Source organism: Ostrea edulis, chromosome 9 (assembly GCF_947568905.1).
Source record: "Ostrea edulis chromosome 9, xbOstEdul1.1, whole genome shotgun sequence".
NCBI classification, from domain to species: Eukaryota; Metazoa; Mollusca; class Bivalvia; order Ostreida; family Ostreidae; genus Ostrea; species Ostrea edulis.
In genome coordinates, this window is record NC_079172.1 from 26,424,303 (window position 1) to 26,450,443 (window position 26,141).

A 26,141-nucleotide genomic window follows, 5' to 3' on the forward strand; every position below is an offset into this window, starting at 1 on the left:
TACAAATAAGTATTATCATGTTATCATGTTCAAAATGTCTCATGTATGAACATTGCTCATACTAATAGCGCATATTTTACTCTTGTTTTGTTCTTTTCTTTTTATCGTCGTTGCACATTGAAATGTTAACAATCATGTATGCTGTATGCCCGAGAGGGCCCTAAATGGGAAATAAATCATATTCTATTCTATTCTATTCACAGGTAAGCTATGTTACGATTTACGCTGGTGATAAATGTTAAATATACATCAAATGTAAACTTTCTGATATCCTCAACCTTTAAACTTTTGGTCAAGTATACATATATAGATTTTTCACCCCAAATGCAAAACCAATGATTTCCATGTTAAAACTAAACTTCATTGACGTGCAACAATATTGAAAGCGATTCCTTAGCTTACTGAGGTGTATCTAGTATACAAACCTTTCATAATCTCCCTTTCAGTGACCTTGAACTTCCACCACCAACCTTGAAAACAAATTGTAACTAACTTCTGTATAAGAGGTAACATTCTTGTAAATGTGATAAAAATCCGATAAGAAATGTAGCATAAAGCTTGTACTAGAAGCCAATCAAAGAACAAATAAACAGACGATTACACATGTAAATTTATTTTCGACAAGATATTATTATTACCGCCATAACGAAATCGAATATGTGCACCAATGTACACCATTGTATCACACATGCTTGGTATAATATATCAAGCATAATAATATATAAAATGATTATCATTTTGAATATATGTTTACATAATGTACATGCACATCAATAAGGATATTCACATTCACATTACAAGTGATCATCTTACACTATAGTGATTAAATTATATCTTTATTTAGTACACATGTGATTCGCCAGTATTTTATGCCGATCGACAGTTTGCTGACACTATTTGAATACAACGACATGATTTGAATACAGCTAAAGACCAATTGATAATGATAATGATAGCTTTTATTTATCCAGGATGACACAAATTAGCATATACATGTAGCTAGTTTCCATTGTGATCCTGCATTAAAACATATACACAAACATAAAATTAACATCTAAAATTAGTATCTAAATATGTATACACGATATAAAAGGAAAGAGAAAGAACGGCAAAAGACACACAATTAGTAAAAAAAAGTATATAAAGATATGAAGAAAGATGAAATAAAAATAGCTTATGTAACACACACACATGCACAAACTCACGCACCCATCCACCCCACCCCCACACACTAAGTGTCATATCACAACTACATTATTTGGCACAATGTCAATGACCTGAACAAAAAGAGGAAAGCACGATGTTTAAGTGTTGCTTCAATTAAAACATCCCATCAGATGCACAGCTTTGAAAATACCAGCCAAACCAGAGTTGTGAACATTTTGAGATAGTTTGTTACCGATAAGACAGCAAAGAACCAGCACGCGTTTCCGACGTAGTACACATTTTTGATACAGGTGCAATCTACAATTTCCTGGGAACATCAATATTACAAACACATTGAAAGAAGTTATGTGTAGTTTTTGATTGAAGACTAAATGCTAATATTTCTTATGAAATGCATTATATTAAGGGATAATGCTGCTAATCGTGTATCTTGTTGCATTTAGTAACATACAAATTTTAAAAACTGTAAATTAAAAAACTCAATCATTACAAACGGCAGCTTATTTACAGTTGCCCCTATATGCACACAAGATAAGGATAACTGATATCAATGACATTGGAATCACACAAATACAGATAAGTTCATATTCCAAATATTCCGAAGTTGGGGTAAAAAAAATTGTATCAAATAAAGAGGTTTTCTATCAAATACAATAGGGAGACAGTTGAATTTCAGTTGCTGCTACACCATATACAATAATATAAATACTTCTGATCTAATTAGAATGACATTTATATCAAACTTGTTTCAGACATGATGTAGATTATAGAAATAATTTCCCTTGTCCACGCCCAGTTGTGATAAAAGGCTGTTGCAATGAAAAGATGATTCTTCTTGTTAATTTCTTTTTACAGTTGTAAAGTGATAAAGTATAGGATGGAGGGATAAAGTTTGCAGTTCAAATTCAGATATTAGTCAGCATCAATTATTGTAGTGCTTGAAACTGAAGAAGCTTCTGAAGTTGTAGGAGTAGTTGGTGTTGTTGTAGTGGTTTTGGTTGTAGGAGTAGTTGGTGTTGTTGTAGTGGTTTTGGTTGTAGTAGGAATTGGAGTACTAGAAGTGGTTGGAGTTTTAGTGGTGGTTAATGTTAGTATTGTACTGGGAATTGTTGTAGAAGCTGTTATTGGAGACTTTATAGTGGTTTGAGTAGAAGCAGTGGTTAAAGGTGAAATCTTTGTAGTTATTTCAGTTGTAGTAGATGTTGGAGTTGAAGCACTGCTTGGAATTGTAGTAGTTGCTGGAGTTGTACTATTGATTGATGGTTCAGTCGAGGTCAGAGTTTGGATCTTGTTTAAAGTTGTAGTCATGGTTGGAGTTGTTGATGTTGTTTGAGCTGTAGTCATGGTTGGAGTTGTTGATGTTGTTTGAGATGTAGTCATGGTTGGAGTTGTTGATGTTCTTGAGCTGTAGTCATGGTTGGAGTTGTTGATGTTGTTTGAGCTGTTGTCATGCTTGGATTTGTTGTTGTAATTGGATTTGTCATTTTGCTTGGAATTGTAGGAGTTGTGGGAGTTGTAGTAAATGTTGGATTTGAAGTACTAGTTGGCGTAGTAGCAGTGTATTGAGTTGAAGTTGTGGATGATGTTGTATGTGTGTTTTGAATTGTGGTAGTGCTTTGAAGGGTAGTTAGGCCTGAAGTTGTAGGAGTTGTTGTTGAAGTTGTAATAGTTGTTGGGTTTGTAGTTTTAGTTGGTGTTGTAGAAGTAGTTTGAGTTTCAACTGACGTTAATGATGTAGTTGTGCTTGCATTTGTTAAACCATTTGGAACTGTAGGATCTTGTGAAGTTGTTAGTGTTTGTGTTTTAGTAGTTGTAGGAGGTGCAGTAGTTGTTGGAATTGTAGTAGTGGTTGCAGTTGTAGTCGTTGTTGATGTAGCTGTAGATGTCAGAGTTGTAGTAGTTGTTGGACTTCTAGTAGTTGTTAGAGTTGTAGTAGTGGTAGGAGTTGTTGTCGTTGTAGGAGTTCTAGTAGTGGTTGGAGTTGTAGTAGTTGTGGGACTTGCTGTAGTGGTTGGAGTCATAGTAGTTGTTGGAGTTGTAGTAGTTATTGGAGTTGTAATAGTTGTTGGAATTGCAGTAGTAGTAGGAGTTGAAGTAGTTGTTGGAGATGTATTACTGGTTGGAATTGTAGTAGTTCTTGGTGTTTTATCAGTTGTAGGAGGTGCAGTAGTGGTTGGCGTTGTAGTCATTGTTGGAGTTGCAGCAGTTGTTGGTGTTGTAGTAGTTGTTGGAGTTGCACTACTTCTCCGAGATGTAGTAGTGGTTGGGGTTGTAGTAGTGATTGGTGTTATAGTAGTGTTTGGCGTTGTAGTCATTGTTGGAGTTGCAGTAGTTGTTGGAGTTGTAGTAGTGGTTAGTGTTGTAGTAGTGGTTGGTGTTGTAGTTGTTGTTGGAGTTGTAGTAGTTGTTGGAATTGTAGTAGTGGTTGGAGTTGTAGTAATAATTTGTGTTCTAGTAGTGGTTGGAGTTTTAGTAGCTGTTGGAGTTGTAGTAGTGGTTGGAGTTGTAGTAGTTGTTGGAGTTGTAGTTGTTGTTGGAGTTGTAGTAGTGGTTGGAGTTGTAGTAGTGGTCGGTGTTGTAGTAGTGGTTGGAGTTGTAGTAGTGGTTGGAGTTGTAGTTGTTTTTGGAGTTGTAGTAGTGGTTGGAGTTGTAGTAGTTGCTGGAGTTGTAGTAGTTGTTGGAATTGTACTAGTTGTTGGAGTTGTAGTTGTGGTTGAAGTTGTAGTAGTTGTTGGATTTGTAGTTCTTGTTGGAGTTGTAGTAGTTGTAGTAGTTGTTGGAGTTGTAGTAGTAGTTGTAGTTATAGTAGTGGTTGGAGTTGTAGTAGTTGTTGGAGTTGTAGTTGTTGTTGGAGTTGTAGTAGTGGTTGGTGTTCCAGTAGTTGTTGGAGTTGTAGTAGTGGTTGGAGTTGTTGTCGTTGTAGGAGTTCTAGTAGTGGTTGGAGTTGTAGTAGTTGTGGGACTTGCTGTAGTGGTTGGAGTTATAGTAGTTGTTGGAGTTGTAGTAGTTATTGGAGTTGTAATAGTTGTTGGAATTGCAGTAGTAGTAGGAGTTGAAGTAGTTGTTGGAGATGTATTACTGGTTGGAATTGTAGTAGTTCTTGGTGTTTTATCAGTTGTAGGAGGTGCAGTAGTGGTTGGCGTTGTAGTCATTGTTGGAGTTGCAGCAGTTGTTGGTGTTGTAGTAGTTGTTGGAGTTGCACTACTTCTCCGAGATGTAGTAGTGGTTGGGGTTGTAGTAGTGATTGGTGTTATAGTAGTGTTTGGCGTTGTAGTCATTGTTGGAGTTGCAGTAGTTGTTGGAGTTGTAGTAGTGGTTAGTGTTGTAGTAGTGGTTGGTGTTGTAGTTGTTGTTGGAGTTGTAGTAGTTGTTGGAATTGTAGTAGTGGTTGGAGTTGTAGTAATAATTTGTGTTCTAGTAGTGGTTGGAGTTTTAGTAGCTGTTGGAGTTGTAGTAGTGGTTGGAGTTGTAGTAGTTGTTGGAGTTGTAGTTGTTGTTGGAGTTGTAGTAGTGGTTGGAGTTGTAGTAGTGGTCGGTGTTGTAGTAGTGGTTGGAGTTGTAGTAGTGGTTGGAGTTGTAGTTGTTTTTGGAGTTGTAGTAGTGGTTGGAGTTGTAGTAGTTGCTGGAGTTGTAGTAGTTGTTGGAATTGTACTAGTTGTTGGAGTTGTAGTTGTGGTTGAAGTTGTAGTAGTTGTTGGATTTGTAGTTCTTGTTGGAGTTGTAGTAGTTGTAGTAGTTGTTGGAGTTGTAGTAGTAGTTGTAGTTATAGTAGTGGTTGGAGTTGTAGTAGTTGTTGGAGTTGTAGTTGTTGTTGGAGTTGTAGTAGTGGTTGGTGTTCTAGTAGTTGTTGGAGTTGTAGTAGTGGTTGGAGTTGTACTAGTTGTTGGAGTTGTAGTTGTGGTTGGAGTTGTAGTAGTTGTTGGAGTTGTAGTAGTGGTTGGAGTTGTAGTTGTTGTTGGAATTGTAGTAGTGGTTGGAGTTGTAGTAGTGATAGGAGTTGTAGTAGTGGTTGGTGTTGTAGTAGTTGTCGGAGTTGTAGTTGTGGTTGGAGTTGTAGTAGTGGTTAGAGTTGTAGTAGTTGTTGGAGTTGTAGTAGTGGTTGAAATTGTAATAGTGGTTGGTGTTGTAGTTGTTGTTGGAGTTGTAGTAGTAGTTGGAGTTTTAGTAGTGGTTGAAGTTGCAGTAGTGGTTGGAGTTGTAGTTGTTGTTGGAGTTGTAGTAGTTGTTGGAGTTGTAGTAGTGGTTGGTGTTGTAGTTGTTGTTGGAGTTGTAGTAGTGGTTGGAGTTGTACTAGTGGTTGGAGTTGTAGTTGTGGTTGGAGTTGTAGTACTTGTTGGAGTTGTAGTAGTGGTTGGTGTTGTAGTTGTTGTTGGAGTTGTAGTAGTGGTTGGAGTTGTACTAGTGGTTGGAGTTGTAGTTGTGGTTGGAGTTGTAGTTGTGGTTGGATTTGTACTAGTGGTTGGAGTTGGAGTTGTTGTTGGAGTTGTAGTACTATTTGGAGTTGTAGTTGTGGTTGGAGTTCTAGTAGTCGTTGGGATTGTAGTAGTGGTTGGAGTTGTAGTAGTCGTTGGAGTTGTAGTAGTGGTTGGAGTTGTAGTAGTGGTCGGTGTTGTAGTAGTGGTTGGAGTTGTAGTAGTGGTTGGAGTTGTAGTTGTTTTTGGAGTTGTAGTAGTGGTTGGAGTTGTAATAGTTGCTGGAGTTGTAGTAGTTGTTGGAATTGTACTAGTTGTTGGAGTTGTAGTTGTGGTTGAAGTTGTAGTAGTTGTTGGATTTGTAGTTCTTGTTGGAGTTGTAGTAGTTGTAGTAGTTGTTGGAGTTGTAGTAGTAGTTGTAGTTATAGTAGTGGTTGGAGTTGTAGTAGTTGTTGGAGTTGTAGTTGTTGTTGGAGTTGTAGTAGTGGTTGGTGTTCTACTAGTTGTTGGAGTTGTAGTAGTGGTTGGAGTTGTACTAGTTGTTGGAGTTGTAGTTGTGGTTGGAGTTGTAGTAGTTGTTGGAGTTGTAGTAGTGGTTGGAGTTGTAGTTGTTGTTGGAATTGTAGTAGTGGTTGGAGTTGTAGTAGTGATAGGAGTTGTAGTAGTGGTTGGTGTTGTAGTAGTGGTTAGAGTTGTAGTAGTTGTTGGAGTTGTATTAGTGGTTGAAATTGTAATAGTGGTTGGTGTTGTAGTTGTTGTTGGAGTTGTAGTAGTAGTTGGAGTTTTAGTAGTGGTTGAAGTTGCAGTAGTGGTTGGAGTTGTAGTTGTTGTTGGAGTTGTAGTAGTTGTTGGAGTTGTAGTAGTGGTTGGTGTTGTAGTTGTTGTTGGAGTTGTAGTAGTGGTTGGAGTTGTACTAGTGGTTGGAGTTGTAGTTGTGGTTGGAGTTGTAGTACTTGTTGGAGTTGTAGTAATGGTTGGTGTTGTAGTTGTTGTTGGAGTTGTAGTTGTGGTTGGAGTTGTACTAGTGGTTGGAGTTGGAGTTGTTGTTGGAGTTGTAGTACTTGTTGGAGTTGTAGTTGTGGTTGGAGTTCTAGTAGTCGTTGGGATTGTAGTAGTGGTTGGAGTTGTAGTAGTCGTTGGAGTTGTAGTAGTTGTTGGTGTTGTAGTTGTTGTTGGAGTTGTAGTAGTGGTTGGAGTTGTAGTAGTGGTTGGTGTTGTAGTAGTTGTTGGAGTTGTAGTTGTTGTTGGAGTTGTAGTAGTGGTTGGAGTTGTAGTAGTGGTTGGTGTTGTAGTAGTGGTTGGTGTTGTAGTAGTGGTTGGTGTTGTAGTAGTGGTTGGTGTTGTAGTAGTGGTTGAAGTTCTAGTAGTCGAGGGAGTTGTAGTAGTGGTTGGAGTTGTAGTAGTGGTTGGTGTTGTAGTAGTGGTTGGAGTTGTAGTAGTGGTTGGTGTTGTAGTAGTGGTTGGAGTTGTAGTAGTGGTTGAAATTGTAATAGTGGTTGGTGTTGTAGTTGTTGTTGGAGTTGTAGTAGTAGTTGGAGTTTTAGTAGTGGTTGAAGTTGCAGTAGTGGTTGGAGTTGTAGTTGTTGTTGGAGTTGTAGTAGTTGTTGGAGTTGTAGTAGTGGTTGGTGTTGTAGTTGTTGTTGGAGTTGTAGTAGTGGTTGGAGTTGTACTAGTGGTTGGAGTTGTAGTTGTGGTTGGAGTTGTAGTACTTGTTGGAGTTGTAGTAATGGTTGGTGTTGTAGTTGTTTTTGGAGTTGTAGTTGTGGTTGGAGTTGTACTAGTGGTTGGAGTTGGAGTTGTTGTTGGAGTTGTAGTACTTGTTGGAGTTGTAGTTGTGGTTGGAGTTCTAGTAGTCGTTGGGATTGTAGTAGTGGTTGGAGTTGTAGTAGTCGTTGGAGTTGTAGTAGTTGTTGGTGTTGTAGTTGTTGTTGGAGTTGTAGTAGTGGTTGGAGTTGTAGTAGTGGTTGGGGTTGTAGTAGTTGTTGGAGTTGTAGTTGTTGTTGGAGTTGTAGTAGTGGTTGGAGTTGTAGTAGTGGTTGGTGTTGTAGTAGTGGTTGGTGTTGTAGTAGTGGTTGGTGTTGTAGTAGTGGTTGAAGTTCTAGTAGTCGAGGGAGTTGTAGTAGTGGTTGGAGTTGTAGTAGTGGTTGGTGTTGTAGTGGTTGGAGTTGTAGTAGTGGTTGGTGTTGTATTAGTGGTTGGAGTTGTAGTAATGGTTGGAGTCGAAGTAGTGGTTGGAGTTGTAGTAGTGGTTGAAATTGTAATAGTGGTTGGTGTTGTAGTTGTTGTTGGAATTGTAGAAGTGGTTGGAGTTGTACTAGTGGTTGGATTTGTAATAGTGGTTGGAGTTGTACTAGTGGTTGGAGTTGTAGTTGTGGTTGGAGTTGTAGTAGTTGTTGGGGTTGTAGTAGTTGTTGGAGTTGTAGTAGTGGTTGGAGTTGTAGTAGTGGTTGGTGTTGTAGTAGTGGTTGGAGTTGTAGTAGTGGTTGGTGTTGTAGTAGTGGTTGGAGTTGTAGTAATGGTTGGAGTTGTAGTAGTTGTTGGAGTTGTAGTAGTGGTTGAAATTGTAATAGTGGTTGGTGTTGTAGTTGTTGTTGGAATTGTAGTAGTGATTGGAGTTGTACTAGTGGTTGGATTTGTAGTAGTGGTTGGAGTTGTACTAGTGGTTGGAGTTGTAGTTGTGGTTCGAGTTATAGTAGTTGTTGGGGTTGTAGTTGTTGTTGGAGTTGTATTAGTGGTTGGGGTTGTAGTAGTGGTCGGAGTTGTAGTTGTTGTTGGAGTTGTAGTAGTGGTTGGTGTTGTAGTAGTGGTCGGAGTTGTAGTTGTTGTTGGAGTTGTAGTAGTGGTTGGTGTTGTAGTAGTGGTTGGAGTTGCAGTAGTGGTTGGAATTGTAGTAGTGGTTGGTGTTGTAGTAGTGGTTGGAGTTGTAGTAGTGGTTGGAGTTGTAGTAGTGGTTGGTGTTGTAGTAGTGGTTGGAGTTGTAGTAGTGGTTGGAGTTCTACTAGTGGTTGGAGTTGTAGTTGTGGTTGGAGTTGTAGTAGTGGTTGGGGTTGTAGTAATGGTTGGAGTTGTAGTTGTGGTTGGAGTTGTAGTAGTGGTTGGAGTTGTAGTAGTGGTTGGAGTTGTAGTAGTGGTTGGTGTTGTAGTTGTGGTTGGAGTTGTAGTAGTGGTTGAAGTTGCAGTAGTGGTTGGAGTTGTAGTTGTCGTTGGAGTTGTAGTAGTGGTTGGAGTTGTAGTAGTGGTTGGAGTTGTAGTAGTAGTTGGAGTTGTAGTAGCGGTTGGAGTTGTAGTAGTTGTCGGAGTTGCAGTTGTTGTTGGAGTTGTAGTAGTTCTTGGAGTTGTAGTAGTGGTTGGAGTTGTAGTTGTGGTTGGAGTTGTAGTAGTGGTTGGGGTTGTAGTAGTGGTTGGAGTTGTAGTTGTTGTTGGAGTTGTAGTAGTGGTTGGAGTTGTAGAAGTGGTTGGTGTTGTAGTAGTGGTTGGTGTTGTAGTAGTGGTTGGATTTGTAGTAGTGGTTGAAGTTCTAGTAGTCGAGGGAGTTGTAGTAGTGGTTGGAGTTGTAGTAGTGGTTGGTGTTGTAGTAGTGGTTGGAGTTGTAGTAGTGGTTGGTGTTGTATTAGTGGTTGGAGTTGTAGTAATGGTTGGAGTCGTAGTAGTTGTTGGAGTTGTAGTAGTTGTTGAAATTGTAATAGTGGTTGGTGTTGTAGTTTTTTTTGGAATTGTAGTAGTGGTTGGAGTTGTACTAGTGGTTGGATTTGTAGTAGTGGTTGGAATTGTACTAGTGGTTGGAGTTGTAGTAGTGGTTGGAGTTCTACTAGTGGTTGGAGTTGTAGTTGTGGTTGGAGTTGTAGTAGTTGTTGGGATTGTAGTAGTGGTTGGAGTTGTAGTAGTGGTTGGAGTTGTAGTAGTGGTTGGAGTTGTAGTAGTAGTTGGTGTTGTAGTTGTGGTTGGAGTTGCAGTAGTGGTTGGAGTTGAAGTAGTGGTTGGTGTTGTAGTAGTGGTTGAAGTTGCAGTAGTGGTTGGAGTTGTAGTTGTTGTTGGAGTTGTAGTAGTTGTTGGAGTTGTAGTAGTGGTTGGTGTTGTAGTTGTTGTTGGAGTTGTAGTAGTGGTTGGAGTTGTAGTTGTAGTTGGTGTTGTAGTAGTGGTTGGAGTTGTAGTTTTTGTTGGAGTTGTAGTAGTGGTTGGAGTTGTAGTAGTGGTAGGAGTTGTAGTTGTGGTTGGTGTTGTAGTAGTGGTTGGAGTTATAGTAGTGGTTGGAGTTGTAGTAGTTGTTGGAGTTGTAGTTGTGGTTGGAGTTGTAGTAGTTGTTGGGGTTGTAATAGTGGTTGGAGTTGTAGTAGTTGTTGGAGGTTCAGTAGTTGTTGGTGTTGTAGTTGTGGTTGGAGTTGTAGTTGTGGTTGGAGTTGTAGTAGTTGTTGGGGTTGTAGTAGTTGTTGGAGTTGTAGTTGTTGTTGGAGTTGTAGTAGTGGTTGGTCTTGTAGTAGTGGTATGAGTTGTAGTTGTTTTTGGAGTTGTAGTAGTGGTTGGTGTTGTAGTAGTGGTTGGAGTTGCAGTAGTGGTTGGAGTTGTAGTAGTGGTTGGTGATGTAGTAGTGGTTGGAGTTGTAGTAGTGGTTGGAGTTGTAGTAGTGGTTGGGGTTGTAGTAGTGGTTGGAGTTGTACTTGTTGTTGGAGTTGTAGTAGTGGTTGGAGTTGTACTTGTTGTTGGAGTTGTAGTAGTGGTTGGAGTTGTAGTTGTTGTTGGAGTTGTAGTTGTTGTTGGATTTGTAGTAGTTGTTGGAGTTGTAGTAGTGGTTGGTGTTGTAGTAGTTGTTGGAGTTGTAGTAGTGGTTGGAGTTGTAGTTGTGGTTGGAGTTGTACTAGTTGTACGAGTTGTAGTAGTGGTTGGAGTTGTAGTAGTGGTAGGAGTTGTAGTTGTGGTTGGAGTTGTAGTAGTGGTTGGAGTTGTAGCAGTGGTTGCTGTTGTAGTAGTGGTTGGAGTTGTAGTAGTGGTTGGAGTTGTACTAGTTGTTGGAGTTGCAGTTGTGGTTGGAGTTGTAGTAGTGGTTGGAGTTGTAGTAGTGGTTGGAGTTGTAGTAGTTGTTGGTGTTGTAGTAGTTGTTGGAGTTGTAGTTGTTGTTGAAGTTGCAGTAGTGGTTGGAGTTGGAGTTGTTGTTGGAGTTGTAGTACTTGTTGGAGTTGTAGTAGTGGTTGGTGTTGTAGTTGTTGTTGGAGTTGTAGTTGTGGTTGGAGTTGTACTAGTTGTTGGAGTTGGAGTTGTTGTTGGAGTTGTAGTACTTGTTGGAGTTGTAGTTGTGGTTGGAGTTCTAGTAGTTGTTGGGATTGTAGTAGTGGTTGGAGTTGTAGTAGTGGTTGGGGTTATTATAGTGGTTGGAGTTGTAGTTGTAGTTGGAGTTGTAGTAGCGGTTGGAGTTGTAGTAGTTGTCGGAGTTGCAGTTGTTGTTGGAGTTGTAGTAGTGGTTGGAGTTGTAGTAGTGGTTGGAGTTGTAGTAGTAGTTGGAGTTGTAGTAGCGGTTGGAGTTGTAGTAGTTGTCGGAGTTGCAGTTGTTGTTGGAGTTGTAGTAGTGGTTGGAGTTGTAGTAGTGGTTGGAGTTGTAGTAGTGGTTGGAGTTGTAGTAGTGGTTGGTGTTGTAGTAGTGGTTGGAGTTGTAGTAGTGGTTGGAGTTGTAGTAGTGGTTGGAGTTGTTGTAGTGGTTGGTGTTGTAATTGTGGTTGGAGTTATAGTAGTGGTTGGAGTTGAAGTAGTGGTTGGTGTTGTAGTAGTGGTTGAAGTTGCAGAAGTGGTTGGAGTTGTAGTTGTTGTTGGAGTTGTAGTAGTTGTTGGAGTTGTAGTAGTGGTTGGTGTTGTAGTTGTTGTTGGAGTTGTAGTAGTGGTTGGAGTTGTACTAGTGGTTGGAGTTGTAATAGTGGTTGGAGTTGTAGTAGTTGTTGGGGTTGTAGTAGTGGTTGGAGTTGTAGTTATAGTTGGAGTTGTAGTAGTGGTTGGAGTTGTAGTTTTTGTTGGAGTTGTAGTAGTGGTTGTTGTTGTAGTTGTTGTTGGAGTTGTAGTTGTGGTTGAAGTTGTAGTTGTGGTTGGAGTTGTAGTAGTGGTTGGAGTTGTACTAGTGGTTGGTGTTGTAGTAGTGGTTGGAGTTATAGTAGTGGTTGGAGTTGTACTAGTGGTTGGAGTTGTAGTTGTGGTTGGAGTTGTAGTAGTGGTTGGGGTTGTAGTAGTGGTTGGAGTTGTAGTAGTCGTTGGAGGTGTAGTAGTTGTTGGTGTTGTAGTTGTGGTTGGAGTTGTAGTTGTTGTTGGAGTTGCAGTAGTGGTTGGAGTTGTACTAGTGGTTGGAGTTGTAGTTGTGGTTAGAGTTGTAGTTGTGGTTGGAGTTGTAGTAGTGGTTGGAGTTGTACTAGTTGTTGGAGTTGTAATTTTTGTTGGAGTTGTAGTAGTGGTTGGAGTTGTACTAGTTGTTGGAGTTGGAGTTGTAGTACTTGTTGGAGTTGTAGTTGTGATTGGAGTTCTAGTAGTCGTTGGGATTGTAGTAGTGGTTGGAGTTGTAGTAGTGGTTGGAGTTGAAGTAGTGGTTGGGGTTATTATAGTGGTTGGAGTTGTAGTAGTAGTTGGAGTTGCAGTTGTTGTTGGAGTTGTAGTAGTTCTTGGAGTTGTAGTAGTTGTTGGAGTTGTAGTTGTGGTTGGAGTTGTAGTAGTGGTTGGGGTTGTAGTAGTGGTTGGTGTTGTAGTAGTGGTTGGTGTTGTAGTAGTGGTTGGATTTGTAGTAGTGGTTGAAGTTTTAGTAGTCGAGGGAGTTGTAGTAGTGGTTGGAGTTGTAGCAGTGGTTGGTGTTGTAGTAGTGGTTGGAGTTGTAGTAGTGGTTGGTGTTGTATTAGTGGTTGGAGTTGTAGTAATGGTTGGAGTCGTAGTAGTTGTTGGAGTTGTAGTAGTGGTTGAAATTGTAATAGTGGTTGGTGTTGTAGTTGTTGTTGGAATTGTAGTAGTGGTTGGAGTTGTACTAGTGTTTGGATTTGTAGTAGTGGTTGGAGTTGTACTAGTGGTTGGAGTTGTAGTTGTGGTTGGGGTTGTAGTAGTTGTTGGAGTTGTAGTTGTTGTTGGAGTTGTAGTAGTGGTTGGTGTTGTAGTAGTGGTTGGAGTTGTAGTAGTGGTTGGAATTGTAGTAGTGGTTGGAGTTGTAGTAATGGTTGGAGTCGTAGTAGTTGTTGGAGTTGTAGTAGTGGTTGAAATTGTAATAGTGGTTGGTGTTGTAGTTGTTGTTGGAATTGTAGTAGTGGTTGGAGTTGTACTAGTGGTTGGATTTGTAGTAGTGGTTGGAGTTGTACTAGTGGTTGGAGTTGTAGTTGTGGTTGGGGTTGTAGTAGTTGTTGGAGTTGTAGTTGTTGTTGGAGTTGTAGTAGTGGTTGGTGTTGTAGTAGTGGTCGGAGTTGTAGTTGTTGTTGGAGTTGTAGTAGTGGTTGGTGTTGTAGTAGTGGTTGGAGTTGCAGTAGTGGTTGGAGTTGTAGTAGTGGTTGGTGTTGTAGTAGTGGTTGGAGTTGTAGTAGTGGTTGGAGTTGTATTAGTGGTTGGTGTTGTAGTAGTGGTTGGAGTTGTAGTAGTGGTTGGAGTTCTACTAGTGGTTGGAGTTGTAGTTGTGGTTGGAGTTGTAGTAGTGTTTGGGATTGTAGTAGTGGTTGGAGTTGCAGTAGTGGTTGGAGTTGTAGTAGTGGTTGGTGTTGTAGTAGTGGTTGGAGTTGTAGTAGTGGTTGGAGTTGTAGTAGTGGTTGGTGTTGTAGTAGTGGTTGGAGTTGTAGTAGTGGTTGGAGTTCTACTAGTGCTTGGAGTTGTAGTTGTGGTTGGAGTTGTAGTAGTGTTTGGGATTGTAGTAGTGGTTGGAGTTGTAGTTGTTGTTGGAGTTGTAGTAGTGGTTGGAGTTGTAGTAGTAGTTGGTGTTGTAGTTGTGGTTGGAGTTGTAGTAGTGGTTGGAGTTGAAGTAGTGGTTGGTGTTGTAGTAGTGGTTGAAGTTGCAGTAGTGGTTGGAGTTGTAGTTGTTGTTGGAGTTGTAGTAGTTGTTGGAGTTGTAGTAGTGGTTGGTGTTGTAGTTGTTGTTGGAGTTGTAGTAGTGGTTGGAGTTGTACTAGTGGTTGGAGTTGTAGTTGTGGTTGAAGTTGTAGTTGTGGTTGGAGTTGTAGTAGTGGTTGGAGTTGTACTAGTGGTTGGAGTTGTAGTAGTGGTTGGAGTTGTAGTAGTTGTTGGGGTTGTAGTAGTGGTTGGAGTTGTAGTTGTGGTTAGTGTTGTAGTAGTGGTTGGAGTTATAGTAGTGGTTGGAGTTGTAGTTGTGGTTGGAGTTGTAGTTGTGGTTGGAGTTGTAGTAGTTGTTGGGGTTGTAGTAGTGGTTGGAGTTGTAGTAGTCGTTGGAGGTGCAGTAGATGTTGGTGTTGTAGTTGTGGTTGGAGTTGTAGTAGTGGTTGGAGATGAAGTAGTGGTTTGGGTTATTGTAGTGGTTGGTGTTGTAGTTGTAGTTGGAGTTGTAGTAGTGGTTGGAGTTGTAGTAGTGGTTGGAGTTGTAGTAGTGGTTTGAGTTGTAGTAGTGGTTGGAGTTGTAGTAGTGGTTGGAGTTGTAGTAGTAGTTGGAGTTGTAGTAGCGGTTGGACTTGTAGTAGTTGTCGGAGTTGCAGTTGTTGATGGAGTTGTAGTAGTTGTTGGAGTTATAGCAGTGGTTGGAGTTGTAGTTGTGGTTAGAGTTATAGTAGTTGTTGGGGTTGTAGTAGTGGTTGGAGTTGTAGTTGTTGTTGGAGTTGTAGTAGTGGTTGGAGTTGTAGTAGTGGTTGGTGTTGTAGTAGTGGTTGGTGTTGTAGTAGTGGTTGGAGTTGTAGTAGTGGTTGGAGTTGTAGTAATTGTTGGAGTTGTAGTAGTGGTTGAAATTGTAATAGTGGTTGGTGTTGTAGTTGTTGTTGGAGTTGTAGTAGTGGTTGGATTTGTAGTAGTGGTTGGAGTTGTACTAGTGGTTGGAGTTGTAGTTATGGTTGGAGTTGTACTAGTTGTACGAGTTGTAGTAGTGGTTGGTGTTGTAGTAGTGGTTGGAGTTGTAGTAGTGGTTGGAGTTGTAGTAGTGGTTGGTGTTGTAGTAGTGGTTGGAGTTGCAGTAGTGGTTGGAGTTGTAGTAGTGGTTGGTGATGTAGTAGTGGTTGGAGTTGTAGTAGTGGTTGGAGTTGTAGTAGTGGTTGGGGTTGTAGTAGTGGTTGGAGTTGTACTTGTTGTTGGAGTTGTAGTAGTGGTTGGAGTTGTAGTAGTTGTTGGGGTTGTAGTAGTGGTTGGAGTTGTAGTTGTGGTTGGTGTTGTAGTAGTGGTTGGAGTTATAGTAGTGGTTGGAGTTGTAGTTGTGGTTGGAGTTGTAGTTGTGGTTGGAGTTGTAGTAGTTGTTGGGGTTGTAGTAGTGGTTGGAGTTGTAGTAGTCGTTGGAGGTGCAGTAGATGTTGGTGTTGTAGTTGTGGTTGGAGTTGTAGTAGTGGTTGGAGATGAAGTAGTGGTTGGGGTTATTGTAGTGGTTGGTGTTGTAGTTGTAGTTGGAGTTGTAGTAGTGGTTGGAGTTGTAGTAGTGGTTGGAGTTGTAGTAGTGGTTTGAGTTGTAGTAGTGGTTGGAGTTGTAGTAGTGGTTGGAGTTGTAGTAGTAGTTGGAGTTGTAGTAGCGGTTGGACTTGTAGTAGTTGTCGGAGTTGCAGTTGTTGATGGAGTTGTAGTAGTTGTTGGAGTTATAGCAGTGGTTGGAGTTGTAGTTGTGGTTAGAGTTATAGTAGTTGTTGGGGTTGTAGTAGTGGTTGGAGTTGTAGTTGTTGTTGGAGTTGTAGTAGTGGTTGGAGTTGTAGTAGTGGTTGGTGTTGTAGTAGTGGTTGGTGTTGTAGTAGTGGTTGGAGTTGTAGTAGTGGTTGGAGTTGTAGTAATTGTTGGAGTTGTAGTAGTGGTTGAAATTGTAATAGTGGTTGGTGTTGTAGTTGTTGTTGGAGTTGTAGTAGTGGTTGGATTTGTAGTAGTGGTTGGAGTTGTACTAGTGGTTGGAGTTGTAGTTGTGGTTGGAGTTGTACTAGTTGTACGAGTTGTAGTAGTGGTTGGTGTTGTAGTAGTGGTTGGAGTTGTAGTAGTGGTTGGAGTTGTAGTAGTGGTTGGTGTTGTAGTAGTGGTTGGAGTTGCAGTAGTGGTTGGAGTTGTAGTAGTGGTTGGTGATGTAGTAGTGGTTGGAGTTGTAGTAGTGGTTGGAGTTGTAGTAGTGGTTGGGGTTGTAGTAGTGGTTGGAGTTGTACTTGTTGTTGGAGTTGTAGTAGTGGTTGGAGTTGTACTAGTTGTTGGAGTTGTAGTTGTTGTTGGAGTTGTAGTAGTGGTTGGTGTTGTAGTAGTGGTCGGAGTTGTAGTTGTTGTTGGAGTTGTAGTAGTGGTTGGTGTTGTAGTAGTGGTTTGAGTTGCAGTAGTGGTTGGAGTTGTAGTAGTGGTTGGTGATGTAGTAGTGGTTGGAGTTGTAGTAGTGGTTGGAGTTGTAGTAGTGGTTGGGGTTGTAGTAGTGGTTGGAGTTGTACTTGTTGTTGGAGTTGTAGTAGTGGTTGGAGTTGTACTAGTTGTTGGAGTTGTAGTAGTGGTTGGAGTTGTAGTTGTTGTTGGAGTTGTAGTTGTTGTTGGATTTGTAGTAGTTGTTGGAGTTGTAGTAGTGGTTGGTGTTGTAGTAGTCGTTGGAGTTGTAGTAGTGGTTGGAGTTGTAGTTGTGGTTGGAGTTGTACTAGTTGTACGAGTTGTAGTAGTGGTTGGAGTTGTAGTAGTGGTAGGAGTTGTAGTTGTGGTTGGAGTTGTAGTAGTGGTTGGAGTTGTAGTAGTGGTTGGAGTTGTAGTTGTGGTTGGAGTTGTACTAGTTGTACGAGTTGTAGTAGTGGTTGGAGTTGTAGTAGTGGTAGGAGTTGTAGTTGTTGTTGGAGTTGTAGTAGTGGTTGGTGTTGTAGTAGTGGTCGGAGTTGTAGTTGTTGTTGGAGTTGTAGTAGTGGTTGGTGTTGTAGTAGTGGTTGGAGTTGCAGTAGTGGTTGGAGTTGTAGTAGTGGTTGGTGATGTAGTAGTGGTTGGAGTTGTAGTAGTGGTTGGAGTTGTAGTAGTGGTTGGGGTTGTAGTAGTGGTTGGAGTTGTACTTGTTGTTGGAGTTGTAGTAGTGGTTGGAGTTGTACTAGTTGTTGGAGTTGTAGTAGTGGTTGGAGTTGTAGTTGTTGTTGGAGTTGTAGTTGTTGTTGGATTTGTAGTAGTTGTTGGAGTTGTAGTAGTGGTTGGTGTTGTAGTAGTCGTTGGAGTTGTAGTAGTGGTTGGAGTTGTAGTTGTGGTTGGAGTTGTACTAGTTGTACGAGTTGTAGTAGTGGTTGGAGTTGTAGTAGTGGTAGGAGTTGTAGTTGTGGTTGGAGTTGTAGTAGTGGTTGGAGTTGTAGTAGTGGTTGGTGTTGTAGTAGTGGTTGGAGTTGTAGTAGTGGTTGGAGTTATACTAGTTGTTGGAGTTGCAGTTGTTGTTGGAGTTGTAGTACTTGTTGGAGTTGTAGTTGTGGTTGGAGTTCTAGTAGTCGTTTGGATTGTAGTAGTGGTTGGAGTTGTAGTAGTCGTTGGAGTTGTAGTAGTTGTTGGTGTTGTAGTTGTGGTTGGAGTTGTAGTAGTGGTTGGGGTTATTATAGTGGTTGGAGTTGTAGTTGGAGTTGTAGTAGTGGTTGGAGTTGTAGTAGTAGTTGGAGTTGTAGTAGCGGTTGGAGTTGTAGTAGTGGTCGGAGTTGCAGTTGTTGTTGGAGTTGTAGTAGTTGTTGGAGTTGTAGTAGTGGTTTGAGTTGTGGTAGTGGTTGGTGTTGTAGTAGTGGTTGGATTTGTAGTAGTGGTTGGTGTTGTAGTAGTGGTTGGAGTTGTAGTAGTGGTTGGTGTTGTAGTAGTGGTTGGAGTTGTAGTAATGGTTGGAGTTGTAGTAGTTGTTGGAGTTGTAGTAGTGGTTGAAATTGTAATAGTGGTTGGTGTTGTAGTTGTTGTTGGAATTGTAGTAGTGATTGGAGTTGTACTAGTGGTTGGATTTGTAGTAGTGGTTGGAGTTGTACTAGTGGTTGGAGTTGTAGTTGTGGTTCGAGTTATAGTAGTTGTTGGGGTTGTAGTTGTTGTTGGAGTTGTAGTAGTGGTTGGGGTTGTAGTAGTGGTCGGAGTTGTAGTTGTTGTTGGAGTTGTAGTAGTGGTTGGTGTTGTAGTAGTGGTCGGAGTTGTAGTTGTTGTTGGAGTTGTTGTAGTTGTTGGTGTTGTAGTAGTGGTTGGAGTTGCAGTAGTGGTTGGAATTGTAGTAGCGGTTGGAGTTGTAGTAGTTGTCGGAGTTGCAGTTGTTGTTGGAGTTGTAGTAGTTCTTGGAGTTGTAGTAGTGGTTGGAGTTGTAGTTGTGGTTGGAGTTGTAGTAGTGGTTGGAGTTGTAGTAGTGGTTGGTGTTGTAGTAGTGGTTGGTGTTGTAGTAGTGGTTGGATTTGTAGTAGTGGTTGAAGTTCTAGTAGTCGAGGGAGTTGTAGTAGCGGTTGGAGTTGTAGTAGTTGTCGGAGTTGCAGTTGTTGTTGGAGTTGTAGTAGTTCTTGGAGTTGTAGTAGTGGTTGGAGTTGTATTTGTGGTTGGAGTTGTAGTAGTGGTTGGAGTTGTAGTAGTGGTTGGTGTTGTAGTAGTGGTTGGTGTTGTAGTAGTGGTTGGATTTGTAGTAGTGGTTGAAGTTCTAGTAGTCGAGGGAGTTGTAGTAGTGGTTGGAGTTGTAGTAGTGGTTGGTGTTGTAGTAGTGGTTGGAGTTGTAGTAGTGGTTGGAGTTGTAGTAGTAGTTGGAGTTGTAGTAGCGGTTGGAGTTGTAGTAGTTGTCGGAGTTGCAGTTGTTGTTGGAGTTGTAGTAGTGGTTGGTGTTGTATTAGTGGTTGGAGTTGTAGTAATGGTTGGAGTCGTAGTAGTTGTTGGAGTTGTAGTAGTGGTTGAAATTGTAATAGTGGTTGGTGTTGGAGTTGTTGTTGGAGTTGTAGTACTTGTTGGAGTTGTAGTAGTGGTTGGTGTTGTTGTTGTTGTTGGAGTTGTAGTTGTGGTTGGAGTTGTACTAGTTGTTGGAGTTGGAGTTGTTGTTGGAGTTGTAGTACTTGTTGGAGTTGTAGTTGTGGTTGGAGTTCTAGTAGTCGTTTGGATTGTGGTAGTGGTTGGAGTTGTAGTAGTCGTTGGAGTTGTAGTAGTTGTTGGTGTTGTAGTTGTGGTTGGAGTTGTAGTAGTGGTTGGGGTTATTATAGTGGTTGGAGTTGTAGTTGTAGTTGGAGTTGTAGTAGTGGTTGGAGTTGTAGTAGTAGTTGGAGTTGTAGTAGCGGTTGGAGTTGTAGTAGTCGTTGGAGTTGTAGTAGTTGTTGGTGTTGTAGTTGTGGTTGGAGTTGTAGTAGTGGTTGGGGTTATTATAGTGGTTGGAGTTGTAGTTGTAGTTGGAGTTGTAGTAGTGGTTGGAGTTGTAGTAGTAGTTGGAGTTGTAGTAGTGGTTGGAGTTGTAGTAGTGGTTAGTGTTGTAGTAGTGGTTGGATTTGTAGTAGTGGTTGAAGTTCTAGTAGTCGAGGGAGTTGTAGTAGTGGTTGGAGTTGTAGTAGTGGTTGGAGTTGTAGTAGTGGTTGGTGTTGTAGTTGTTGTTGGAGTTGTAGTAGTGGTTGGAGTTGTACTAGTGGTTGGAGTTGTAGTAGTGGTTGTAGTTGTAGTTGTTGTTGGAGTTGTAGTAGTGGTTGGAGTTGTAGTTTTTGTTGGAGTTGTAGTAATGGTTGGAGTTGTAGTAGTGGTAGGAGTTGTAGTTGTGGTTGGTGTTGTAGTAGTGGTTGGAGTTATAGTAGTGGTTGGAGTTGTACTAGTTGTTGGAGTTGTATTTATGGTTGGAGTTGTAGTAGTTGTTGGGGTTGTAGTAGTGGTTGGAGTTGTAGTAGTCGTTGGAGTTGTAGTAGTTGTTGGTGTTGTAGTTGTGGTTGGAGTTGTAGTAGTGGTTGGAGTTGAAGTAGTGGTTGGGGTTATTGTAGTGGTTGGAGTTGTAGTTGGAGTTGTAGTAGTGGTTGGAGTTGTAGTAGTGGTTGGAGTTGTAGTAGTTGATGGAGTTGTAGTAGTGGTTGGAGTTGTAGTAGTGGTTGGAGTTGTAGTAGCGGTTGGAGTTGTAGTAGTTGTCGGATTTGCAGTTGTTGTTGGAGTTGTAGTAGTTGTTGGATTTGTAGCAGTGGTTGGAGTTGTAGTTGTGGTTGGAGTTGTAGTAGTGGTTGGGGTTGTAGTAGTTGTTGGAGTTGTAGTTGTTGTTGGAGTTGTAGTAGTGGTTGGAGTTGTAGTAGTGGTTGGAGTTATAGTACTGGTTGGAGTTGTACTAGTTTTTGGAGTTGTAGTTGTGGTTGGAGTTGTAGTAGTTGTTGGGGTTGTAGTAGTGGTTGGAGTTGTAGTAGTCGTTGGAGTTGTAGTAGTTGTTGGTGTTGTAGTTGTGGTTGGAGTTGTAGTAGTGGTTGGAGTTGAAGTAGTGGTTGGGGTTATTGTAGTGGTTGGAGTTGTAGTTGGAGTTGTAGTAGTGGTTGGAGTTGTAGTAGTGGTTGGAGTTGTAGTAGTTGATGGAGTTGTAGTAGTGGTTGGAGTTGTAGTAGTGGTTGGAGTTGTAGTAGCGGTTGGAGTTGTAGTAGTTGTCGGATTTGCAGTTGTTGTTGGAGTTGTAGTAGTTGTTGGATTTGTAGCAGTGGTTGGAGTTGTAGTTGTGGTTGGAGTTGTAGTGGTGGTTGGGGTTGTAGTAGTTGTTGGAGTTGTAGTTGTTGTTGGAGTTGTAGTAGTGGTTGGAGTTGTAGTAGTGGTTGGTGTTGTAGTAGTTGTTGGTGTTGTAGTAGTGGTTGGATTTGTCGTAGTGGTTGGAGTTCTAGTAGTCGAGGGAGTTGTAGTAGTGGTTGAAGTTGCAGTAGTTGTTGGAGTTGTTGTTGTTGTTGGAGTTGTAGTAGTTGTTGGAGTTGTAGTAGTGGTTGGAGTTGTAGTTTTTGGAGTTGTAGTAGTGGTTGGTGTTGTAGTAGTTGTTGGAGTTGTGGTAGTGGTTGGTGTTGTAGTAGTGGTTGGTGTTGTAGTAGTGGTTGGATTTGTAGTAGTGGTTGAAGTTCTAGTAGTCGAGGGAGTTGTAGTAGTGGTTGGAGTTGTAGTAGTGGTTGGTGTTGTAGTAGTGGTTGGAGTTGTAGTAGTGGTTGGAGTTGTAGTAGTAGTTGGAGTTGTAGTAGCGGTTAGAGTTGTAGTAGTTGTCGGAGTTGCAGTTGTTGTTGGAGTTGTAGTAGTTCTTGGAGTTGTAGTAGTGGTTGGAGTTGTAGTTGTGGTTGGAGTTGTAGTAGTGGTTGGAGTTGTAGTAGTGGTTGGTGTTGTAGTAGTGGTTGGTGTTGTAGTAGTGGTTGGATTTGTAGTAGTGGTTGAAGTTCTAGTAGTCGAGGGAGTTGTAGTAGTGGTTGGAGTTGTAGTAGTGGTTGGTGTTGTAGTAGTGGTTGGAGTTGTAGTAGTGGTTGGTGTTGTATTAGTGGTTGGAGTTGTAGTAATGGTTGGAGTCGTAGTAGTTGTTGGAGTTGTAGTAGTGGTTGAAATTGTAATAGTGGTTGGTGTTGGAGTTGTTGTTGGAGTTGTAGTACTTGTTGGAGTTGTAGTAGTGGTTGGTGTTGTAGTTGTTGTTGGAGTTGTAGTTGTGGTTGGAGTTGTACTAGTTGTTGGAGTTGGAGTTGTTGTTGGAGTTGTAGTACTTGTTGGAGTTGGAGTTGTGGTTGGAGTTCTAGTAGTCGTTTGGATTGTAGTAGTGGTTGGAGTTGTAGTAGTCGTTGGAGTTGTAGTAGTTGTTGGTGTTGTAGTTGTGGTTGGAGTTGTAGTAGTGGTTGGGGTTATTATAGTTGTTGGAGTTGTAGTTGTAGTTGGAGTTGTAGTAGTGGTTGGAGTTGTAGTAGTAGTTGGAGTTGTAGTAGCGGTTGGAGTTGTAGTAGTGGTCGGAGTTGCAGTTGTTGTTGGAGTTGTAGTAGTTGTTGGAGTTGTAGTAGTGGTTGGAGTTGTAGTAGTGGTTGGTGTTGTAGTAGTGGTTGGATTTGTAGTAGTGGTTGAAGTTCTAGTAGTCGAGGGAGTTGTAGTAGTGGTTGGAGTTGTAGTAGTGGTTGGTGTTGTAGTAGCGGTTGGAGTTGTAGTAGTGGTCGGAGTTGCAGTTGTTGTTGGAGTTGTAGTAGTTGTTGGAGTTGTAGTAGTGGTTGAAGTTGTAGTAGTGGTTGGTGTTGTAGTAGTGGTTGGAGTTGTAGTAGTGGTTGAAGTTCTAGTAGTCGAGGGAGTTGTAGTAGTGGTTGGAGTTGTAGTAGTGGTTGGTGTTGTAGTAGTGGTTGGAGTTGTAGTAGTGGTTGGTGTTGTAGTAGTGGTTGGAGTTGTAGTAGTGGTTGGTGTTGTAGTAGTGGTTGGAGTTGTAGTAATGGTTGGAGTTGTAGTAGTTGTTGGAGTTGTAGTAGTGGTTGAAATTGTAATAGTGGTTGGTGTTGTAGTTGTTGTTGGAATTGTAGTAGTGATTGGAGTTGTACTAGTGGTTGGATTTGTAGTAGTGGTTGGAGTTGTACTAGTGGTTGGAGTTGTAGTTGTGGTTCGAGTTATAGTAGTTGTTGGGGTTGTAGTTGTTGTTGGAGTTGTAGTAGTGGTTGGGGTTGTAGTAGTGGTCGGAGTTGTAGTTGTTGTTGGAGTTGTAGTAGTGGTTGGTGTTGTAGTAGTGGTTGGAGTTGCAGTAGTGGTTGGAATTGTAGTAGTGGTTGGAGTTGTAGTAGTGGTTGGAGTTGTAGTAGTGGTTGGTGTTGTAGTAGTGGTTGGAGTTGTAGTAGTGGTTGGAGTTCTACTAGTGGTTGGAGTTGTAGTTGTGGTTGGAGTTGTAGTAGTGGTTGGGGTTGTAGTAATGGTTGGAGTTGTAGTTGTGGTTGGAATTGTAGTAGTGGTTGGAGTTGTAGTAGTGGTTGGAGTTGTAGTAGTGGTTGGTGTTGTAGTTGTGGTTGGAGTTGTAGTAGTGGTTGAAGTTGCAGTAGTGGTAGGTGTTGTAGTAGTGGTTGAAGTTGCAGTAGTGGTTGGAGTTGTAGTTGTCGTTGGAGTTGTAGTAGTGGTTGGAGTTGTAGTAGTGGTTGGAGTTGTAGTAGTAGTTGGAGTTGTAGTAGCGGTTGGAGTTGTAGTAGTTGTCGGAGTTGCAGTTGTTGTTGGAGTTGTAGTAGTTGTTGGATTTGTAGCAGTGGTTGGAGTTGTAGTTGTGGTTGGAGTTGTAGTAGTGGTTGGGGTTGTAGTAGTTGTTGGAGTTGTAGTTGTTGTTGGAGTTGTAGTAGTGGTTGGAGTTGTAGTAGTGGTTGGAGTTATAGTAGTGGTTGGAGTTGTAGTAGTTGTTGGAGTTGTAGTTGTGGTTGGAGTTGTAGTAGTTGTTGGGGTTGTAGTAGTGGTTGGAGTTGTAGTAGTCGTTGGAGTTGTAGTAGTTGTTGGTGTTGTAGTTGTGGTTGGAGTTGTAGTAGTGGTTGGAGTTGAAGTAGTGGTTGGGGTTATTGTAGTGGTTGGAGTTGTAGTTGGAGTTGTAGTAGTGGTTGGAGTTGTAGTAGTGGTTGGAGTTGTAGTAGTTGATGGAGTTGTAGTAGTGGTTGGAGTTGTAGTAGTGGTTGGAGTTGTAGTAGCGGTTGGAGTTGTAGTAGTTGTCGGATTTGCAGTTGTTGTTGGAGTTGTAGTAGTTGTTGGATTTGTAGCAGTGGTTGGAGTTGTAGTTGTGGTTGGAGTTGTAGTAGTGGTTGGGGTTGTAGTAGTTGTTGGAGTTGTAGTTGTTGTTGGAGTTGTAGTAGTGGTTGGAGTTGTAGTAGTGGTTGGTGTTGTAGTAGTTGTTGGTGTTGTAGTAGTGGTTGGATTTGTGGTAGTGGTTGGAGTTCTAGTAGTCGAGGGAGTTGTAGTAGTGGTTGAAGTTGCAGTAGTTGTTGGAGTTGTTGTTGTTGTTGGAGTTGTAGTAGTTGTTGGAGTTGTAGTAGTGGTTGGAGTTGTAGTTTTTGGAGTTGTAGTAGTGGTTGGTGTTGTAGTAGTTGTTGGAGTTGTAGTTGTGGTTGGAGTTGTAGTAGTGGTTGGTGTTGTACTAGTTGTTGGGGTTGTAGTAGTGGTTGGTGTTGTAGCTGTTGTTGGAGTTGTAGTTGTGGTTGGAGTTGTAGTTGTTGTTGGAGTTGTAGTTGTGGTTGGAGTTGTACTAGTTGTTGGAGTTGTAGTTGTTGTTGGAGTTGTAGTAGTTGTTGGGGTTGTAGTAGTTGTTAGAGTTGTAGTTGTTGTTGGAGTTGTAGTAGTGGTTGCAGTTGTACTAGTGGTTGGAGTTTTAGTTTTTGTTGGAGTTGTAGTTGTTGTTGGAGTTGTAGTAGTGGTTGGAGTTGTACTAGTGATTGGAGTTAGAGTTGTGGTTGGAGTTGTAGTAGTTGTTGGGGTTGTAGTAGTGGTTGGAGTTGTAGTAGTGGTTGGTGTTGTAGTTGTTGTTGGAGTTGTAGTAGTGGTTGGAGTTGTACTAGTGGTTGGAGTTGTAGTAGTGGTTGTAGTTGTAGTTGTTGTTGGAGTTGTAGTAGTGGTTGGAGTTGTAGTTTTTGTTGGAGTTGTAGTAATGGTTGGAGTTGTAGTAGTGGTAGGAGTTGTAGTTGTGGTTGGTGTTGTAGTAGTGGTTGGAGTTATAGTAGTGGTTGGAGTTGTACTAGTTGTTGGAGTTGTAGTTGTGGTTGGAGTTGTAGTAGTTGTTGGGGTTGTAGTAGTGGTTGGAGTTGTAGTAGTCGTTGGAGTTGTAGTAGTTGTTGGGGTTGTAGTTGTGGTTGGAGTTGTAGTAGTGGTTGGAGTTGAAGTAGTGGTTGGGGTTATTGTAGTGGTTGGAGTTGTAGTTGGAGTTGTAGTAGTGGTTGGAGTTGTAGTAGTGGTTGGAGTTGTAGTAGTTGATGGAGTTGTAGTAGTGGTTGGAGTTGTAGTAGTGGTTGGAGTTGTAGTAGCGGTTGGAGTTGTAGTAGTTGTCGGATTTGCAGTTGTTGTTGGAGTTGTAGTAGTTGTTGGATTTGTAGCAGTGGTTGGAGTTGTAGTTGTGGTTGGAGTTGTAGTAGTGGTTGGGGTTGTAGTAGTTGTTGGAGTTGTAGTTGTTGTTGGAGTTGTAGTAGTGGTTGGAGTTGTAGTAGTGGTTGGTGTTGTAGTAGTTGTTGGTGTTGTAGTAGTGGTTGGATTTGTAGTAGTGGTTGGAGTTCTAGTAGTCGAGGGAGTTGTAGTAGTGGTTGAAGTTGCAGTAGTTGTTGGAGTTGTTGTTGTTGTTGGAGTTGTAGTAGTTGTTGGAGTTGTAGTAGTGGTTGGAGTTGTAGTTTTTGGAGTTGTAGTAGTGGTTGGTGTTGTAGTAGTTGTTGGAGTTGTAGTTGTGGTTGGAGTTGTAGTAGTGGTTGGTGTTGTACTAGTTGTTCGGGTTGTAGTAGTGGTTGGTGTTGTAGTTGTTGTTGGAGTTGTAGTAGTGGTTGGTGTTGTAGTAGTGGTTGGAGTTGTAGTTGTTGTTGGAGTTGTAGTAGTTGTTTGAGGTATAGTAGTATTTGGTGTTGTAGTTGTTGTTGGAGTTGTAGTAGTTGTTGGTGTTGTAGTAGTTGTTGGAGTTGTAGTAGTGTTTGGAGTTGTACTAGTAGTTGGAGTTGTAGTTGTTGTTGGAGTTGTAGTAGTTGTAGTAGTTGTTGGAGTTGTACTAGATGTTGGAGTTGTAGTAGTTGTTGGAGTTGTAGTAGTAGTTGGAGTTGTAGTAGTTGTAGTAGTTGTTGGAGTTGTACTAGTTGTTGGAGTTGTAGTTGTGGTTGGAGTTGTAGTAGTTGTTGGAGTTGTAGTAGTTGTTGGAGTTGTAGTAGTTGTTGGAGTTGTAGTAGTGGTTGGAGTTGTAGTAGTTGTTGGAGTTGTAGTAGTTGTTGGAGTTGTAGTTGTGGTTGGAGTTGTAGTAGTGGTTGTAGTTGTACTATTTGTTCGAGTTGTGGTTGTTGTTGTAGTAGTTGTTGGAGTTGTACTAGTGGTTGGAGTTGTACTAGTTGTTCGAGTTGTGGTTGGAGTTGTAGTAGTGGTTGGAGTTGTAGTAGTGGTTGAAATTGTACTAGTTGTTGGAGTTGTGGTTGGTGTTTTAGTAGTTGTTGGAGTTGTAGTAGTTGTTGGAGTTGTAGTAGTTTTTGGAGTTGTATTAGTGGTTGGAGTTGTAGTAGTTGTTGGAGTTGCAGTAGTTGTTGGAGTTGTAGTAGTTGTTGGAATTGTAGTAGTTGTTGGAGTTGTGGTAGCTTTTGGTGTTGTAGTCGTTGTTTGAGTTGCAGTGCTTGTTGTTTGAGATGTATTTACTGTTGGTGTGGTAGTGATAATAACACTTGTAATTTTTAAACTGTTTGTCTGAATTTGAAATCCTTGCAGTTTTAGAGGACCATTTTCCCTGCTGAGCTTTCCAAGAAAATACGAAGCTTTCGATGCGTTTTGGTTTAGAGGTGTGTTGAAAGAGAGAACAAATGTCACAATAATGCTTCCATTTCTAGAAGAAGAAAAAATATTTTAAAACTTCTTATAGATTTCAAGCTATACAGAGAAACAATATTTCCAGCC

The 26,141-nt window shown here is 41.2% G+C and overlaps 2 protein-coding genes across 2 annotated transcripts in view; both read right to left on the reverse strand.

Annotated features, from left to right (window-relative positions):
- Positions 1-2,411: 2,411 nt before the first annotated feature.
- On the reverse strand, positions 2,412-15,371 carry LOC130050496 (mucin-2-like; the record flags this gene model as incomplete). The annotated part of the gene is made up of 3 exons (XM_056150691.1): positions 2,412-12,072; positions 12,889-14,399; positions 14,619-15,371. Coding segments are annotated over 3 exons (11,793 nt in total), but the record flags the coding sequence as incomplete, so codon positions are not given.
- Positions 15,372-15,602: 231 nt separating this feature from the next.
- Positions 15,603-26,141, reverse strand: part of LOC125660300 (mucin-2-like) — a gene marked incomplete at its 3' end in the record, with an annotated part of 35,530 nt that continues 24,991 nt past the window's right edge. The window contains exons 5-8 of the mRNA XM_056150692.1: positions 24,114-25,650; positions 23,586-24,041; positions 21,708-23,360; positions 15,603-21,482 (exon numbers count right to left, since the gene is read on the reverse strand). Coding sequence (XP_056006667.1) covers positions 15,603-21,482; positions 21,708-23,360; positions 23,586-24,041; positions 24,114-25,650 — 9,526 coding nt within the window. The remainder of the gene's footprint in view (positions 21,483-21,707; positions 23,361-23,585; positions 24,042-24,113; positions 25,651-26,141) is intronic.